The sequence below is a fragment of the Mus pahari genome, chromosome 8 (assembly GCF_900095145.1).
Source record: "Mus pahari chromosome 8, PAHARI_EIJ_v1.1, whole genome shotgun sequence".
Classification (NCBI taxonomy): domain Eukaryota; kingdom Metazoa; phylum Chordata; class Mammalia; order Rodentia; family Muridae; genus Mus; species Mus pahari.
This window is the reverse complement of record NC_034597.1, coordinates 22,677,735-22,697,270: the sequence shown is the minus strand read 5'-3', so window position 1 is coordinate 22,697,270 and position 19,536 is coordinate 22,677,735. Positions and strand designations below refer to the sequence as shown.

At 51.1% G+C, this 19,536-nt stretch overlaps 1 protein-coding gene across 1 annotated transcript in view; it reads left to right on the top strand.

Moving 5' to 3' along the window:
• Sh3bp5 (SH3 domain binding protein 5) overlaps positions 1-19,536 on the top strand; it is a 67,801-nt gene that overhangs the window by 37,105 nt on the left and 11,160 nt on the right. The window contains exon 4 of the mRNA XM_021203213.2: positions 15,244-15,408. Coding sequence (XP_021058872.1) covers positions 15,244-15,408 — 165 coding nt within the window. The remainder of the gene's footprint in view (positions 1-15,243; positions 15,409-19,536) is intronic.

The window sequence follows — 19,536 nt, the reverse complement described above, 5'->3', positions numbered from 1 at the left end:
TCTTCTTCTTCTTCTTCTTCTTCTTCTTCTTCTTCTTCTTCTTCTTCTTCTTCTTCTTCTTCTTCTTCTTCTTCTTCTTCTCTCTCTCTCCCTTCATTTATTCATTTATTGTTTGTTTGTATATTTTGAGACAGTTTCACTCTGTAACCTATACTGACTTAGAACTCACAATGTTGCTTAGGCTTGTACTCATGGCAATCCTGCGGCCTCAGCTTCCTTAGTACAGAGATTAACTTCTTGAGCTATTATGCCGCCCCCCTTTGCTCTTTATTTGCATTTGTTAATTGCTAGAGCAGTGGGTTTCACGCAGTAAGTTCACAGATGCATGTGCTAGTCTTTGGTAAAATTCACTGCCCTGCTGCCGTCTCATCTACTTATGCTGTCCTTCTATCATGTCTGCTAAAGAATGAAGTTGATTGTTTTATTTTGAGACAGGACAGCTTTGAGCTTTCAGTCTCCTGCTTCAACCTGTCTGTGTTTTGAGAGCCTGTCTCATGTAGCCTAGGCTGGCACAGAACTTTGTGGCCACCAGCGATCATGATCGTCCAGTCCTCCTGCCTCAGTCTTCCTTGTAGCGAACAAAAGTGCAGACTACACACCTGGCTTCCTCTTTTTAGCTTGGTTTCTACATATGAGATAGAACATGAGATGGCTGCCTTTCTGCCTAACGTAATCATCTGTGTTTCAGTTGTCAGCATGACGGTCTAGAGTCAGAGTCATCTGAGAGGAAAATCTCAGTGGAGGAATTGCCCAGCTCAGCCCCGTCTGTGAGCAGTCTGTGTGGGTGGGTGGTGTTATCATTAATTCCTGCAGGAGGATTGAGCCTTGTGGGCGATTCCATCCCTCTGCAGGTCTGGTCCTGGGCTATGTAAGAAAGCTAGCTAGCTAAGCATGAACCTGTGAGTGAGCCAGCTAGGGTCAGCATACTCTGGTTTCTACTGTGTCCCCTTGCTAGGAGTTTCCTGATGAGAGGTGATGCTCTGTGGAATCCTGCCTTCAGATTTCCCGCTCTCACTTCCCCCAGAGGTGTAAGATGACGCTCCTGGAGGTGTAAGATGATGTAACCCCTCCCATAGTGCATTTTGCCAGTGTGTTTTGTCAGTGAAGCTAGCTAGAACAGTGATTATCAGCAACCCGGCCGATGTTTCTTACAAATGGCATGCTTTCCTCTTTGTGGCCGAATAACCTACCACATTTTCTTTACCCTCTGCTAATGGCACCTCGGTGGCTGTTAGGAGCAGTCCCATGATGAGCATGGACGTACAGGGATCTCTGAGTCCTTCCGGATGTGCTGGTTGCAGGGGAGGGTAGTTCTCTATTTAGTTTTTTGAGGAACTTCCACTCCGATTCCCATAGTGACCCCTTCGTGCCAGTGACTGCCTTAAGTAGTTAATTGCTGACTGTTGGCTGTTAATGTTTCTGTGTGAGACTTTCCTAGGCCCTGGGGGAGCTGCTGCCACCTTAGAGGGAAGAGCAACATCTCTAAAAGGGCAGACTTTCAGATCACCCGAGGCTCTCATATCCTTAGAATTCAGTTCTCTTAACCTGAGGCCCAGGCTAGCCCAGTAAAAGTTCTTTGTCTAAAAAAATCCTGGGAAGTCTGTTTTTGAAGTGTCTATACTGAGCTCTTTGTATTTTTAAGTCCTTTTTATCTTTGGGTATATTTTCACAAGTGTGTTTACATGTGTGTGTGAGTGAATGGTGGGCCAAAGGAAGGCACCGGGTCCTCTGAGCTGGCATCACATGTGGTTGTGAGCCACCTGAGGTGCCAGGCGCTGGGAAGTGAACTTGGCTCCTTTTCCATTGCTTTCCAGCCCCACTGTGTCTGCATTTCCGGACAGAAGGAAGAACAGGGAGGGAATTGGTTTCTTTGCTTTAAAGATCTTACACAGAGTCTCACGCAGTCTTTGCTTCCATTTATTGCCAGACCCTGGTTGTTGTCACAGGAGCTGTGGGGAGGCTTGGCTTTGAGCTTGCTAAGCAGGTTCTAGACATGAAAGGGAGACTGGCTATTGGGTGGCTCCTGACAGCCTCTGCCACATCTACACAGTAGTGCACTATCCTCTAGGAAGACGGCTGGCTCGAATAGCTAACAGATAGGTATTTGTGACCCACAGAGCGGACATGGGACCCCTCTGGACAGAGAACCACTTGTGTGTCTCCTGGCCGGATGGAGAACCACTTGTGTGCCACCCTGGCCGGATGGGAAACTTTCTCTTTCGTTGTATTGGAGTCCTGTGAGGAAATGATTGCCTCCCACACATCTACAAGTGGATGTGCTTGTGCTTCGTAAAGTTGCAGGCTTTATTTTGCAAATATGATTTTGGATGACTCACTTCCAAAGGCCACATCTTAGATGCAAGCCCTCATGGCTTACGTATGCTGTCGGGATGGCCTTTCCCTAGCCTAGCTCATCTCCTGGTGCCCCCCCCCCCCCATATCTCCTCAGCACCTCCCAGCCCAGCTAGCTTACCAACGTCTGTTGTCCTGATAGCTCACCCAGAGGTGACAGTGATCTTTATGTGCTCTGTGGCTGGGTCATGGTGCCTGGCATGTGGTCAGACACTACAGGGGTTTCCATAAGGGTGCTAATGCGATTGGTACCTGAACAGAGCATAAAGACCTTCCGGGAACAAAAGGACACTGTTCAGACTCGAATCACATCCCTGTCTTTTCCCGGGGACTCCACTTCCCTCTATAGAATTTAGGCCTGCCTGGCTCCATGCTCACAGGAGCTAGTACCTTAAAATCAGTTGTTCACAGGTCTGCAAGCTAGATCAGCCAGGTGCCAAGCCTGACATGCATGCTACATGGATCCTGTGCCCTCTGAATCTATTCAGGCTACACAGATCCTGTTCCCCAGGGAGCCCTGACTGTGGAGTACTTTGCTCCTGCGTCCAGTGTCAGGCCTCAGAGGCAAGCACTGAGCAAGAGGCCTTCAAGCCTGGCTGCCGTGACCAATCCAGCTGCCCTTCTCTGACTCAGTGATGTCCTTCAATGTGCCCTTCCTCTGCCAGATCAGTTGTGACAATGTGGAGTTGTTCCCACAGTTACCAAATAGTCACGGGGTATTCTGCGTCATTTCATATTCCGTTGCCTTTCCTCCCCAGACCGATGAGCTCTGTGGGGTTTATAGAAATTTTAGAACTTTGGATTAGAGGTACTCACTAATAAAATCTGTGTAATAAGGTTGTATAATACAATCTGAAAAAGTCTAGGCTCGGAAGCACTGTGGTTACAAGGCTTGGTGAGGGATGCTCAGCCTGTGCTTGAGTGAATCCAGCTGTGCCAGATCAGAGGCTAGGTCGGAGGTGGGAGCTTGACCCTTCAGTGAGCTAAGTGCACCAGGCAACTGATAGAGCCAAATGAGCCAGGGAAACCCTAAAAGCTGGAGCCAGCAGGCATGAGAAGTCAGGGTCCCTGGCTCATGTGGCTTTGGGATAACCCAGGTTTCTAGATGCAGATACCTGCAGTCCCCATGATGGGACCCAGTGTCTCCAAGGTGTTTACAAGATTAATAAGAAAACAACCAAGAAGCAGAATCATTCAAGACATTGGTTGCCAGTAAGTTTGGCAGTTTTCCCTTGAGAGAGAGAGAGAGAGAGAGAGAGAGAGAGAGAGAGAGAGAGAGAGAGAGGAGAGAGAGAGAATGTTTGTTTGTATGTGTGTGTGGTGTGTGTGTGTGTGTGTGTGTGTGTGTGTGTGTACGTGGTGTGTGTGTCTGTGTGGTGTGTGTAGGTCAGAAGACAACTCTTTCGGTCTTACGGGCTGGCATTCTTTATACCACTTGAGTCCTGGGGATCAAACTCAGGCCATCAAGCCCCCCCACCAGTGCCTCTACCTCCTGACCACCTCACTGCATAGGTCCTGATAAGTCAGTTTATTAAAAGAGTTGGTTTAGGCATCTGCGTTGGTGGCTTCAGCCTCCTGCTCAAAGCTGCTCGAAGTTGTTTTAGCAGTCTCAGAGTCTACGTCATGTGGTGACTTGTTGATTCTCAGGGTTAGAACTTTCCCCACAATGGTTTTCTTGTAGTGTTTTTGTGGGTGGGGAGGAGGGGTGTGGGGGTGAAGACTGAGTCTCACTGTGTAGGCCAGGGTGGCCTTAAACTCACAGAGATCTGCCCGTCTGTATCCCAAGTGCTGGAATTGATTAAAAGTACATGCCACCATGCCTGGACTCCTGGAGTGAAGCTCAAGGTCCTGCTGAGATGCGAGCTAATCCTTTAGTTTTCTGTGGATCGGATCGGATCAGTTCCTTTATGCCTCTGGGCAGAGCAGCATCCATCTTTGTGCGGACTTCTCTTTGTACCCTGTAAACGCCATTTTGATTTGGTGAGCCACCCACTTGGGTTCCACAGTATCTTTCTGTATCTTGGAAAACTATGGTGGCAGGTGATATGGCTTCCTGGCCAGGATGGAATAGCAGTAAGACAGGATGGAGGGGTCGGGTGGAGCTCGCCTGCAGCCGCAGCCGCACCTCAGGTTGTTTTCAAAGTTGGTTTCACACATGCCGCCATATGGAAAAATCCACAGACACATGGACCTATGATTTCCGAGAGGCTCAACATTCCCCCAGGGCCTGTGTCCTGAAGCCTCTGGGATCTGTGTTATCCTCTAGCCTGGGAAACACGAGGTTCAGTGAGGGATAAGCTGGGGCAGGAGAGGCTGCATCACCATGGTCACTTGGTGCGTACTGCCAGTGGATCATTCTGGTGCTCTCCCATCATCCTTCTCTGGCTACTTCGAGAATAAATGCACGCACAGAGTCATTGATTCTATTGTGTGAGCCACAGGAGAGCCCAGGGAATCACAAATGCCTTAAAATAAGTGGCCACAAGAGAGTTGTTTACAGCGTGGCTTATAGGTGGGTACCTTAATTAAACAAATATTTCTTACACACTGGCAGCCTTCTAGATATGGAGAGAAAAACCACAGCAGCAGGGCTGAAGGAATCGATTGGCCCAGTGACTAAGAGTGCTCCTGTCATGAGCATGGAGCTCACAACTGCCGTAACTCCATCCGGGGGATCTGAGAGGCCTTCTTCCCTACTCTCAGCGTACCCAGACACCTCTCTCTAACACACACACACACACACACACACACACAAGAACGAAAGTGTGCCCTGCCGTGAATGGATTAGGGGCTGGCATGTACTGGACTTTGCTGTGGCATCCTAACCCCAAGGCTCTTGGGCCCTGGCCACCTTTCACCCAGTTAGTTGTGTTGCTTCTGTAACTTTGAGTTGCCCTTCAGTCTCTTCCCCTCATGTTCTCCCCTCACGCTCTTCCTGGCATGGAGGAGCCCTGGACAGACGAGGAGGCACCTTGAGCCTCCATCACAGGGTGGGTTGGTGTTTGCAGAGGTCATTTTGTATAGACCGGCGAGTCCACCCTCTACCCCTGAAACCCTTGGGAGTTAAGTCACCGTAGCCCAGAGCTACAGGAGGCTGGAGCCTGGCCAGGACAGAGACACTCTCCAATTCCCACAAGCCTCTGCCTCGTGCGGAAGGGGTCATGGCCAGCCACCCACTCTGGCTTTCTGAGTACTTCTTGTCACAAAGGCATGGGAGCATATTAGTGGCTGTGAACTTACATTAGCGTGGTGGAAGGCAGGCTCCAGGTGGGTGTAAGGAACACGTGGGATTGACTCAAGCCCGGTGTGGGTCAGGATGTTTGTATAGGCTGCTGGTGGGGTGCCGGGTACTCTGCCTGGTACCCCGTTTCTGAATGCTGGCCTCTGTGACGAGCTTGATGTCTCTTTAAACGTTAGTGGAGTTTGTGGTCACGTATTGTTCTGGGTGGCTTGTGAGTACTGTGCCAGCACAGCCTGACGGTGGCCTTCTTGGGCACGGTGAGAACTCAGGACAGCTCCTTCTCCGCCTGGCTCCCAGAGGCGGGGTGGGGCAGGCAAGTTTGGAGGGACCCATGGTCACCTGTGTTGGTGCCGTGGTGTTGACATAACTGTGCTCATGTGAAGGTTTTGGGCTGCAGACTCATGGTCCAGCTGTCCGTCTCGAGGTACAGACTGCCTTTCAAACTGTTATCGGCCACATGTTGGAAAAATAATCTAAGTTCAGTGGGAGTTCAAAAAAGAGGAAGAGCCCTACATGGCACGCAAGGCTGCAATTCCAGCGCTGGGAATGCAGAGACGGGAGGACCTTGTCCAGCCTGAAACCAGCATGCTATGAAGTGTAGAACCGTTTACTCCCAGGAAGCTTCTAGCTGGTAACTTTTGTAAGAGTCATAAGAAAGAAGAGAAAATAACTAACACGTCTCCGGTATTCTGTCGTATATAAAAAATCCACAGGAGATGGGACATTTAAAGTGGGTTTTAAAGGGTGAATAGGGGTTCTCTAGGAAGGTGAAGGGGGTACGGTGTGTGTTCCCTGTGGCGAGGGTGGTGAGCTCTGTGGCTTACTGAGTGGAGGGGACACAGGGTCTTCCCTGTCTGTGTTGTGGCTTCATTGGGGTATTTATTAGGCAGAGAGATAGTCCCAGAAACAACCAGATATGTGCCAGAAATAACCATATGTGCACATTACAAAGAACACCAGGTCTTCTACATGCAGTCATGGAGACCACATACAACACTGCAGTGCAGTTGGCCCTGTGGGGTTAGATAGGTAGAAAGTGCCTCGCTGTGTGGCCCAGACTATCTTCAATTCAGGGTCCTCCTGACCAAGCCTGGCCTGGTGACACAGGTCTGTCTATAATCCCAGCTACTCAGGAGGCTAAGGCAAGAAGGTCACGGGCTCAAAGTCTGTCTAGGTCTCAGAGCTCAAGGCCAGCCAGAGCAACTTAGTGTGTCTGCCTCAGAATAAAGAAAATATACAAAAAAGTGACACTGGAGGTGTGGCTCAGGGGCAGTTTACAGGCATGCACAAAAGGTCCCAAGTTCAATTCCCAGTTCCTGATAACACACACACACACACACACACACACACACACACAAATCTCCCTGCTTCAGGCTTCTGAATCCTGAATTGTAGATACACACTCTACCTACCACAGCTGGCTGAAAATGCAGAGCTTTCTCTTTTCTATCTTTTTTCTTTCTTTCTTTCCTTTCTTTTTCTGACACAGTCTCACTATGTAGATCAGGCCTCAAACTCAGAGACCTGTCTGCTTCTGTCTCCCTGGTGGCTGGGACTAAAGGCATGTGCCACCATGCCTGGTTACTTAGAGATTTCTTAATCATACTCGGGAAAAATGGAGAGAGTAGCTAATGAATACCACGCACTGTTGCCAGCACTGAGTGCTCCCCCAGGACATGGGGGAGGGGTGGCAGTGGGGTGCTGTTGAAATTGGGTCTCCTGTAGTTCAGGTTGACCTTGAAGTAAGTCACTTAGAGAGCCAAGGATAACCTTGAACTCCTGACCCTCTGCCTTCACACGCCCAGCACTGGGCTCAGCACCAGCCGTCTTTCCAGAGGTGTCTCACCCCTCTCTTCCTCCAGCTTGGTTCTTGTCTAAGTCTAAGGCACAGACTTTACCTCCCACTCCATAGTATTCTCTCACGGTCTAAGCTTTAAAAGACTCCATTTTAGGTTGGGCGGAGTAGCTTTGATAGCGCATCCCTAGTGCCCAAAGCACTGAGCTCAGGCCTCAGCAACAGTGGGGAGGGGAGAAGGGGGAAGGACCACATCTTTCCAAGTTAATGATACTTCATGTAATTCAGTTCTTCCTCAAATTGCTTCGATTGTTTTAAAAATGTGTTCTTTGGGCTGGGGAGTTGACTCATTGGTAGCTGGCAGTGGTAGTGTGTACCTTTAATTCCAGCACTGGGAGGCAGAGGTAGGCAGATCTTTGTGAGTTCGAGGCCATCCTGGCTTACAGAGCAAGTTCTAAGATAGTCAAAACTACACAGAGAAACCCTGTCTGGAAAAAAACAAAAAACAAAAAAAAATGTTTGCTGCTTTTGTAAAGGGCAATTTTGGCTCCCAACACCTGACTGCTGTAGCTCCGGTTCAAGGGGATCTGACGCCCTCTTCTGGCCTCTGCAGTCACTGCATGTACATGATGCATACAGGTACACACATACACACACACACACACACACACACACACACACACACACAAGTTAAAAACAAATCCTTGAAAACTGTGTTGTTGTGACTGGTTTAAAGCAGGCGTCCAACTTTTCGGCACTGACAGCATGTCATCTGCAGATATGTTGGGCTGTGCTCATAGGCATCCTGAGACACAGGCAGCCTGAGGGCCACAGTTTGGACCGGCCAGGCTTAAAGCCTTGGGCTGGGAACAGCTGTGGTTTGGGGGCATATAGCGTGACCCTCAGGCTCAGCTGTACTGTTGCTCAACCAGTGGCATAGTTTTGGGTTTAAAGGAAGAGCTGTGCCACAAAAATGAACCAAGTGAGAGTTGACAGAGTATATCAGGGGACACTTAGCCTAAGTGTGATGCGTGTGCTTGTGGACACTCAGGAGACTGGCCAGGCACACCTTTAATCCCAGCACTTACCAGGCAGAGATAGACAGATCTCTTTAGGTTTGAGGCCAGCCTGGTCTACGTAGTGAATTCCCGCTCTCTCTCTCTCTCTCTCTCTCTCTCTCTCTCTCTCTCTCTCACACACACACACACACACACACACACACACACAAACACACACTTACTTTTTGTTTTGGTATCTTAAAAAACAGACAGCCAGAGTCAAGTCAAGTTGCTCAGTGGCTGTCCACTGATGCTCGCCCCTTGGCCAGCCTCCCCCTTGCAGAACACTTCCTGTGGCTCCCCATGCTTTGGATGCTGTGAGACTTTCCAGCTGTTATCAGGGGCCTTGGCATTCTAGCTGGAGACATGTAGCCGCTTGTTCAAGGTTGCAGGCCCAAGACAGTGGTCTTTGTTGCTGTGAGGAGTGTACGCTGTTCCTCCTGTATCTCTGGACACAGCCTCCTGTCTCATAGTGACCCAATTGTCCGGGCCATCAATGCCAGTTCTGTGCAACGCATTGGGACATGTCTCTTGTTACCATTCTGTGTGGTAGAGCTGGGAACACTGGAGATTGGAAAGTCACAGGGGCCTGCATGGTCATAATGGGGTTGGTGGGAAGTATGGTTACCTCCCCTCACAGTCCCAGGTCAGGAAGGCTGTGGCCGCAGGGCCAGAACCAGAAGGCTGCCCAACAGAGAGGAAGGAGGGGAGGAGGGAGGGCCAGGACTTTGCCAAGGGCTCCTGGTGCTTCCAGGTCCTTGACACTAGGGCTGAGCCCAAGGCCATGGTGTGGGGAGACAGACACTGTTTCCGACTCCAGCCTCCTAGTTCTGTCCTTTTTTAGAGATTAAAGTAACTTTTAGTATTATGTGCGTGTGTGCATGCGTGTGCACACGTGCGTGCCTCAGCACAGGTGTGTGATCAGAGAACAAGTTTGTGGAGTCAGGTTCTCCTCTGTCTATGTGGGCTCTAGGGATCATCAGGCAGGAATAGATCTGTCTCCCTATCTCTGTCCCTCTCCTCCCTCCTCCCTGTTTTCCTCCCTCCCTCCTCCTCTCCCTCCCCCTTCCCTTTTCTCTTGTCATCCCTTTCTGTGATGGAGCCTAGGGCTGGCTCGGGGCTGCGGCCCTGGCCCACTCCAGTTCCTCACCCACACCTCAGCTCCTGCCCTCTGTCCCCATCAGAGAGTAGCACCTGCTTATTAGCTGACAAGGGCTGTCATAGATGTGATGACGGACATCGTCCAGCATCTCCTCTGGTGTACAGCGGCACTCCCGCCACCTCGGAGGGCTGCGGGATGGGTGGCTCTGTCACTTTTATGCCCTGGGTCCCCAGTGGAAGTCTGGTTGGCTTCTGAGATCCAGCAGAAGGCATAGGAGCATGCCAAGCCATGAGTGGGCGTGTGGGCTTCAGTCCCGCTGACTTGGAAGCCGCCACAGCAGAGGATGGTGGCAGTTGAATGGATAGTGTAGAGTGTGCAGAGGGCCCAGGGAGAACAGTCACTGCAGTCTGTCCCTTAGCTCATGCCCCTGCTGCATGCCTGGCCCTGGACTCCTGCCACCAGCAGTCCCATAGCAGAGTACCCCAAACTGCTCCAGCATGGTAGATGTAGGAGGAAGGTCCAGTAGGACTGTGGGTGCACTCTTCTGGAGAGGGTGGGCGGGGAGAAGGTGGCATCTGTGGTGTCTCTGCAGCCCCGGGAAGAGTGTGATCTGGAATGCATTGTTCCTGGAGGCCCTGCTGCACGCAGCAGCAACAGCAGCAGCAGCTGCTAGCAGTTGTGTAATTTGCTAGTCATTGTGATGGAGATACAAGCAGGGGAAGGAAGTAGAAATAGGCTGACAAGCCGATTCAGGATAAATAGCTGAGCCACTGGTCTCACGCAGTAGAGGTGAGTAGATTGCCCAACCACCTATCCGTGATGTCAGCATCAGAAGCACCCTCGCAGTAGATGCCGTGTCCTGGGGGTCTGACCATGATAGGTGCAAGATGTGTCACTACTCAGCCTTCCTTAGAAAAGTGAGGGGGTTAGACTGGGTGGTCTGTAAACGTCATCCCACCAGACCATCGCTGTAGCCAGTGCAAATGTCTGGGTACCCTTCAGAGAGCAGGTAGGGGCTGAGTGGACCCTGAGTCAGAGGGCAGAGGTGCTCCCTGCCTGCTGCCTTCTGGCCACCTCTTCTGCTCTTCATGCTCTCGTCTGTGACACTTTGTAGAGTGCCCATATGTTTTCGAGTGCTTTGAAGGCACGGCTGACTGGTGCCAGCATGTAGTGAAGGTCACTCACTCGAGAGCAGCCTTTAACAATTCTCCCTGTGGCTGTTTCTGTGGACTCTGTTAGCATCCCTGAGTCAGCGTCCTCTGGGATTGCTAAATTGGCTTCTGCCATTGGGGTTCTGTGTCTTGGGACATAACTGGTATGTTCTCTCAAGATAAATCTCAAACACAGGTAGTAGCTTTTAGGTGATGGTCTCGTGTGAGTTCCTTATGTGTGTGCCTCTGTGTTCTGGAACACAGTCTCTAGGAGGCATTTGATAGATTTGGAATCACCTGTTTCTGTTTCTTGCTGGCCAGTGAGCCATAGAATGTCCCTCCCGTCATGGTCCCTGCCTTCTTGTCCTTCGTGTGTAGTTTTAGAAAGTGTCTTATGAGTAGCCCTTGGTGTGGTGGTGCCTATAATCCCAGGTTGGGGTTGAAGGATCAGGCGTTCACACCTAGCCTCGCTACGTAGTGAGTTGGAGGTCACCCTGGACTACATGGGACTCTGTCTCAAAGAAGCCAGAGAGAGCAAAAGAGGAAGAGGGATGTGTTATGGAAGGTGGCCACCAGTAGGCTCCTCAGAAGCCTCCACACCTACCTGTTTGCACAGCTGCTTCCACCACTTCGACATTCCTTATGCGGTACCTTACTTATTGGCATTGCTGTAACAAAAGGCCATAGGCTGGAGACCTTACACAGCAGAATAGCACACACACTCTGGAGGCTAAAAGACACCCACGGAGCCTGTGTTGGTGAGGACTCTTTCCTGGCTCCTCACTGTGTTCACCGCAGGAGTCCATGCCCATTGTTTTTCTAAGAATTTCACAAATTCTTTTTCTAAGAATTTATGTGTGCGTGAGCGTGTGCTTGTGTGTGTGTGTGTGTGTGTGTGTGTGTGTGTGTGTGTGTGTAAGATGCTGGGTCCCCTGGAGCTGGAGTCACAGGTGGCTGTAAGGCTGACATGCGTGCTGGCAGATGAACTCCTGTCCTCTGTAAGAACAGTAAGCATACTTAACCACTGAGCCCTCTCTCCAGCCTAAGGTTCATTCTTAGTTACATATTAAATTCAGGTCCAAAGCTGGCCTGGGCCATATGAGTCCCTGTCTCAAAATTTAAAATGAATGAATGAATGAATGAATACAGGGGTTGGAGAGCTGGCTCAAAGAGTAAAGTATGTGTTATGCAAGTGTGAGGAGTTAGGACCCCTGGCATACATGTAAGTGTTGGGTAGGTGTGGCAATCTGCCTAGAATCCCAGCTCCTGACGAGGGACAGGATCCTGGAGGAAGCTGGGTAGCTAAGTGGGATGAACTGATGAGCTTTAGGCTCAGTTACATATAAGGTGGAGAGCCATACAGAAGACACCCATTGTCAACCTCAGGTTTCAGCACACATGTGCCCATACTATGCAAATGAACACACATGTGCACACATGTGCACATATACCACACATACTCACTACAAACAACAACAACAACAACAACAACAACAAAACCCCACAAGGCTGGATGTAGATGGGAAGCAGAGACAGGAGGATTGTGGCAAGTTCAAACCCAGCCTACTCTATGTACCAAGTTCCAGGCCAGCCAATACTGTCTAATGAAACCTTAAAAGAAAATTAAGTGTGATTTGACTCATCTGTGTAATCCCAGACTTCAGAAGGGTGAGGCAGGAGAATTTGCTTGAGTTTGAGCCCAACCTCAAAGCCTCAAAGAAGATATCTTTAAAAATTAGATAATTAGATAGATAGATAGATAGATAGATAGATAGATAGATAGATAGATAGATAGATTAAATAGGTAGATAGATGGATAGTGAATGAGAGAAGGGGCAGAGAGATCCCATTTTAGAAAATGTTGGGTCTCAGGGACTGAGTCCCCGTGTCAGAGCTGTGGGAAGGCTGCAGGCATACTGAGATGGGGGGATGGGTCACAATTCACCTTCCTTAAGCCTGCCCAGATTTTCCTTCTTGCCTGTCTGGAGAAGTAAGATGGGCAGGAGGCTCAGCTTGGGGACAGAGTCCGGCTGTCAGTGCGGTGCAGTTACTGCTCAGTGGCTGGCTGGTTCTAGAGAGGGTGGGCATCCCCACCCCTATGCGTGCTTCAGGCCGCCTTGGTGGATGTAGATGGCTGGTGGTGGGCATTCATTTAGGCTTCTGTTATTGTTAGTGTTATTAGTTTTTGAGACAGGATCTTGCTGTACAGCCCAGGCTGGCTTTTTAAAATGGTCCTTTCCAGGCATTATCAGATCTCCTACAGACCCTTCGGAGTCTTGAGTGCTCCCCTGACCTCAGGTGCTCCCCCTGACTGACCTCCATCAGCCCTGAGTTACAGCTCCTGCCTGCCCTCCAGGCCTTTCTTTAGGAAAACCTCCCTCAGTTTCCTCTATGCAAAGCAAATTCCATTCTCCTGCACTTGAAGCATAGATTTCTGCACATCAGCTACATGTGGGGCGCAGTCCCCAGAATGGATCTCTCTGGGCTGTGGGTGTGCACAGACCAGACTAGCAGATGCCCATTGTGGGTTACCATGGGTTACCGGGCTGTTTCTTCCCCCGGGGCTTCTGTGTTCTCAGCTGTTCCCCTTAATTTTCTTTGCAAAATGCCCTCAGTCTATGTGAAAATTTCCTCTAAGTCATGTGAGGCTTTCTCTGGGGAAGGGTGGGGCCCACTTGTTCCCCTCCTAAGTCCCAGGGACTATCCTGGGGGTGTCCCATCAGGGCTTCTGTAATTGGTCCAGGGACCCTGTTGACTCTGGAAGTGGTCTGGGGCAGAGTAGCAGTAGCCATGTCCTGCCCCTGCCCAGGTGGGAATTTGGAGGTGAGCTGGAGGAGAGAGGGGCAGCGGTGACTACTTTCAGGGGAGCATGTGCTATGGCGTGAGTGTGGACGACTGGTCTGTGAGCATCTGGGGGGGGGTGTGTTCTGCTGTCTCAGCCATATCTCCCCTCTGGCCCTGGAGCACTGGGGTTCGGATGTGTGCTACTGGGTCTGGCTTTACATGGATTCTGGGGCCCTGAACTTAGGTCCTCACATCTGCACAGCAAGCGCTTTTCCTACCAAGCCGTCTCCCCAGCCCTGCTTCTCATGCAGTCACATGACATAGCCCATTCTTGGGACGAACATCAACAGCCCTAAAGTAGTAGTGAGCCACCTATGAGGACACAAACAGGGGAAATTAATTTCAGTCTATTGGATTTAGTTTAGTGTATCTCATATCTCATCATTGATCAAAAAAATGGCTAATGGGATAATCAACGTTTTTCTACTGAGTCTTTAAAATGAGGTGTTTTTTCTTTGTGTGTGTGTGTGTTGTGCATGTATGCATGTTCACATGTGTAGCACACATGTAAGCAGGTAGGTACTCATGAATGTGTGTGTGTGTATGTGCTTGTGGGTGAGTGGGTATCAGGAATCGTCCTCAAGCCCAGGACTCCAAGATTCAGCTAGTCTCTCTAACCAGCTTGCTTCAATAACCTCCTGTATTCATTTTCTGAGCTGTGGCAGCTGCCACACCTTCCTAGCATTTTTGCGAGTTTTGGGGATCTGAGCCTCTGGTCCTCTTTCTCGTGTAGCAAGCAGAGCAACTTCTGAGCTCTCTCTAGACTGTGAGAGATGTTTGCATTTTTTGTTAATCACATTTAGATGCTCAGGGGTTATGTGCTGGCCTGAGATTGTTTAGTCGGTACAGTGCTGGTTGTGCAAGCATCCCCAGAACCTGTATAAGAAAGCCAGGCAGGAGTCCCAGTGCTGGAGAGGTGGGTGGATCCTGGGGCTCTGGGGCAGCAGCCTAGCCTAACAGGGAGCCTCTGGCCAGTGAGAAGCCTTGTCACAGAAAACAAGACTCCTGAGGAGTGGTCTCCAGCGTTAACGCCAGGCTTCCCCATGTGCACACGTCCACATACAGACGCACACACACAGGCTACAGTGGAGGTGAGGCTGCCGTTTGTATTGCCCCTGCTTCTTGAAAGCAGGGCTTGTGCTCTCAGTAGGCCTGGGCCTGGGTGTGTGTAGGGGCTGGGAGGGCCGTCTGGCAGTGGACGTGCTAGGCTGGCACTCATGCTGTGGGACATTTGCCTAGAGCCTTGCTTCTGACCAGCTCTGGAGTCTCGGGAAAAGCTGTTTTCAGTTACTGTGCCTCATCTGTAGAGCTGTGGTCTCTGGAGCACTCTGGGCTGTGGTGTGCAGGAAAGATGCCCAGAACTGCCTGTGCCTACCTGGGCTTCATTCCAAAGCCAGGACTTTGGGGAAAGACTTAATTAGCCATTGCCATCACAGATGCAGGATCCATGCATTTGATTATCTGTTGAGCTCCATACTGTGGAGACTGTCTGCCCACCTGCCTGGTATTCACTCAGCCAGCGGCCGCCTGCTACCCCGTCCCACATATGAGGGACCTGTCAGGTACAGCCTGTTCAAGAGGGAGGCAGAGATGGATAGGTCACATCTCGGGCCACTCATCTCTGGGGATGGGAGGGATGGACCTCGGGAGCTCCTGGCCTTTGCCTTGGGCCTTACCATACCTTCTCTCTCTCTCAACAGGCTCAGCTGGAGGCTCAGAAAGCCACACAGGACTTCCAGAGGGCCACCGAGGTGCTCCGTGCCGCCAAGGAAACGATCTCCCTGGCTGAGCAGCGGCTATTGGAGGATGACAAGCGGCAGTTTGACTCTGCTTGGCAGGAAATGCTGAACCATGCTACTCAGAGGGTAGGCGTGACCTATGTGTGCTGGTGGTGGGGACCCAGGCCATATGCTGGTGGTGGGGACCCAGGCCATATGCTGGATGTCCTTTGGCTCCCCAGAAGAATAGAGACAGGTTTCTGGGCAGCATGAAACCCTCCTGTAAAGGTCATGGACTATCTGCCCTATTTAGTCTGTTGGCTGGCAAGACTGTAAGCCATATCTGACATGACAATCCCCCAGTAACAGGTGGACATAATCTTTTCTCTATATTGCCTGAAATCTGTCAGGTTCACATAGTCCATCAGTGTCTTAGCAGTGGAGTTGGGTTTCCCAGAGAGGCCAGGATGTTCTCCAGGGTTGGCTCCCATGACATCAGGACTGCAGGTCCCAGGTGGAAGCCCTGTTAACAGTTTCGACCTGCCACTTGACTATTGTCAGTGGCTGAAGTGCCTAGACGAGAATCTGGTGGGCCCTTCCTCAGGCAGGCCTTCCGGGTGAAGCTGGAGTCTGGGGTAATCCACAGTAGGCAGCAGCTGGGAGTGACTGACTTTGGATTAGGCCACCAGTATCTGGCTCTCTACCTGCTCCCAGGACTTCCCTCTTGGCCACCTTGCTCAGAATTGGAAGTGATATCGTCTGGTCTAGGCAGACTAGTAAACAAAATACCATAAACTGGCTGGCTCCGAAACAGAAACACACCCTCAAGTTCTGGAAGCCAGGAAGTCCAGACTCAAGGCTGACAAACATGGTGTCCAGTGAAGACCTGTTTCTGGTCCTCAGAGGGCTGTCTCCTCTTAAAGTGGCAAGTGAGCCTTCTCAGACCGGCCGACCTTTCTTTCTTCCATCCTTCCCTCTTTTCTTCCCTCCCTCCCTCCCTCCCTCCCCCCTCCCTCCTTCCCTCCCTTCCTTCCTCCCTTCCTTCTGGTGCTAGGGATTGACCCCAGGACCTTTCCCACTGTAGGCAAGCACTCTGACCCTGAACCACAGTCCCATCCCTGGGGACCCCACTGTCCCCACAGCAACACTTCCCCAAGGCCCGCCTCGGTGTCCACAATGGGGACATTTCTATTCCCGCAGGTAGGGACACGTGCTTAACACTGTGGACCAGGTTTACTGGGACCACAGGATATTCTGGATACTGCTTCTTCCTGCCAGATGCAGCTCTTGGGCTTCTGATTCTTGGTCCCCTTGGCACTAGCCTGTCCTCCCATGAGAGTCTGGAAGGTCGGTGTCAAAGCGAGGCCAACAAAGAGGTTTGTTGCAGGTCAGGCAAATGAGCTGATGGAAGGTGCAGGCTGTAGCTTTGGTCTTGGTGAGTGACAGGAAAGCACTGTAGGGCAGAAACGAGGTCAGGAGTCAGCGCCAGTGGCTGTTCCCTTGTCAGTGTCGCTCCCCCCCCCCCCCGCCACAGTTGCTCAAGTCCTGGGGGATCTGGTGATTAAAGATGGCCTCGGGTGTCTTTAAATAGAAAAGCATGACGCACAAATGGCTTCAGGAGTCAGATCTGACTGGACTTTATACCAGCTCTCAGAGGCTGGGGACACATGCCTATGGCTTGGCTTGGCAGCCTTGAGCCTCCTGCCCCCTAGTGGGCGTGATGCTGGTAGCCCCAGCAAGGCTGAGAAAAGTCTTACAAACCAAAGGGGAGGTTGGGAATCTTGCAAAGCCTAACTAGATAGATGAGAAGATCAAGCTGACTAAACACAGGCTGCAGGCCAGCCTTCATTTGGATCCTCTTGCCCTCCAACACTGCAGATTTCAGAAATCACCAAATGTGCCTGTTTATGGTGGTGTATTGGTGTATGCCTATAATGCCAGTCAGAAAACTGAAACAGGAGACTCAAGGCTAACCTGAGCTACACAGGGAGGACACCCTATCCCTTAAAAGAGGAGAAAGGAACCTCTGGATCTGTCATTATGAAAAATCCACATTTTAGTCAAGGGGTAATGGCGGTGGGTCACTGCCCATGAAGAGGCACCTTGAGACCCGCACACTCTCCACAGAACCCTATGTGTGAGTCTTTGGAAACAATGATCTGGGTTTGTGTGGTGAACAGCTTTGGAGATTTACAATCTAGCTTCAGACCTCCTCGGGTCAGTGGGGGCTTCACAGTGGCCCGTGGGCCATCTGATGCGTAGCTTCTGGCTAGCAAATGGAAGGACCCAGGCATCTGGTGTGGTGGCAGCAGCCTGTGACTGAGCAGGGAGTTCTGGGTCTCAGGCCAGGACTTCTCCATCATGGGCGGTTCCATTGTGGTCGTATAGGCTGGGATCTGCTTTTCCTTGATCTGCTGAGAAATGAGCCTTCCCCTCAGAGCAGGCGGCTCTGTAGTAGAACAAGTGCTTGTATTTAGCCTGTGAGAACCCAAATCCATCACAGGTAATGGAATTAAAAAGCAAACATAAAAATACTCCCAAGAGACCATGAGCTTTCCCCACTTCACTATGCACTATTCAGAGCCCCTGCCCGCAGGGCAGGCTCCGTGATGAATACAGACCCAGTGCCCCCTGCAGCCCGGATGCTCGTGTTTGGCTGTGAAATAGCACAAGTGACTGTGACCCTCTGACTGGATTGAGCATTTCTCCCAATGGGGCTCGTGGGGACCATTTCCTGGCCTCGTGGGGCAAGCATGCTCGGCTGTCTTGGCAGAAGGCTGTGCAGGGACTGGCTGACTTCTGGAGATACCAGGAGCCCTGATTCATTAGAGGAATGGAGCTTCATATAACTGTCTCCTCCTACATCTCCACATGTTCCTCTCCTGAGGCCATATCTCTGTCCCCTGTGACATTAGATGGCCATACTTGAAGCTGTAGCTGAAGCTGAGGCTAGATGTCAGGAAACCCAGTATTCTCTAGTGGTCACACACTCAATCCCATAGACAGGCCATGGGGACAGTTCTCAGCTCAGTGATTGGAGCAGCAAGCGGTTCCAGTAACAGTGCCAAGCCTGCAGCTGAGCCACCTCCCTTGGGACACAAGGCCCAGTGCCTGCTGTTCCTTGGCATCAGAGCGAAGTTTGAGGGCAGAAGCATCTCTACCCCTTGGTGGCTTTGACTTTGAAGCCACCTTTTGGGAGAGGCAGGGGCTTTCTATCATCTGGGAAAGGAGTGCTACAGTAGCCTGGGAGGAATTGACTCCAGGGGACCAGATGATGGAAGGGTGGCCCAGATAGGAAGGCAGTCCTTGTTGATGAGCTGTCAGTGGGGTTCCTGGAGAGGAATGGACAAGACGTGCCAGCCTTTCCACCAGCTTCCAAGATGTCCATGCTGGGATGAAGAACCGCCTGGTGGGGGAGGGGAGCCACGCTATGCCTGGTCCCAGTGAGGCTGTGAGGAGGCAGGAGTGCTCCCCTCCCCACCTGGATGGATGTGTCAGCTTTTAGAGAGGGTTTGGGTGCGCCCCAGGACAAGGCCTATGTTGGGAGAATATTCTAAACCACCTGAATGGAGGAGACCGCTTTCATCTTAGCCAGCTGCTTCCTTTGAGCCTCGTTCACCTGTTGCTGTCTAGCTCAGAGAGGAACGAGGAAAGCTCCATTGCCCATCTTTGTATCCTGTATGCTCATGCCACGGCAGTGTCAAATGGGACCTAGGGAATCTGTGGCGAGATGCAGAGAAAGACTGTTAGACGTGTTTCCTACATGTGACGTGTATCAGATGGAATGGGGGTACACGGGGGGATATAGCCATTACAAATAACAAACAAAACCCAGTGACGTGCTTCCTCCCATCCACTACTTGAAATGCCACATACTAAGACACCGTCCCCTCCAAATGCCATCGTCTCTGCTGCCACACTCTCTGAGTTGCCAGAGTTATCTCAGCTGCCAGGATACCACAGGGATTGGAAGATACATACTGCCTCCAGAGCATTCATACCCTGCTAGGCTTTGAGCTCCAGGTTTGGCCGCTTGTTCCTTGCCACAGTAGGTGCTTGACTGGTGTAGATAGTTCTGAAGTGTGGGAGTACTGGCAGTAAGGAAGAAGCGAGCCTTGTAGAGTTTGGCCTCAATACCTGACCAGCGGGGTTCCGGGAGCCAGGGCTGCCCCAAGGATTCCCCATGCTGCTCCCACTTTCCCAGTGGAGCTTCTGTCCATGGGCCCCCAACTCTGCCTCCCCTTCATGCCCTCCCCTCCTCCCATCACTGCACAC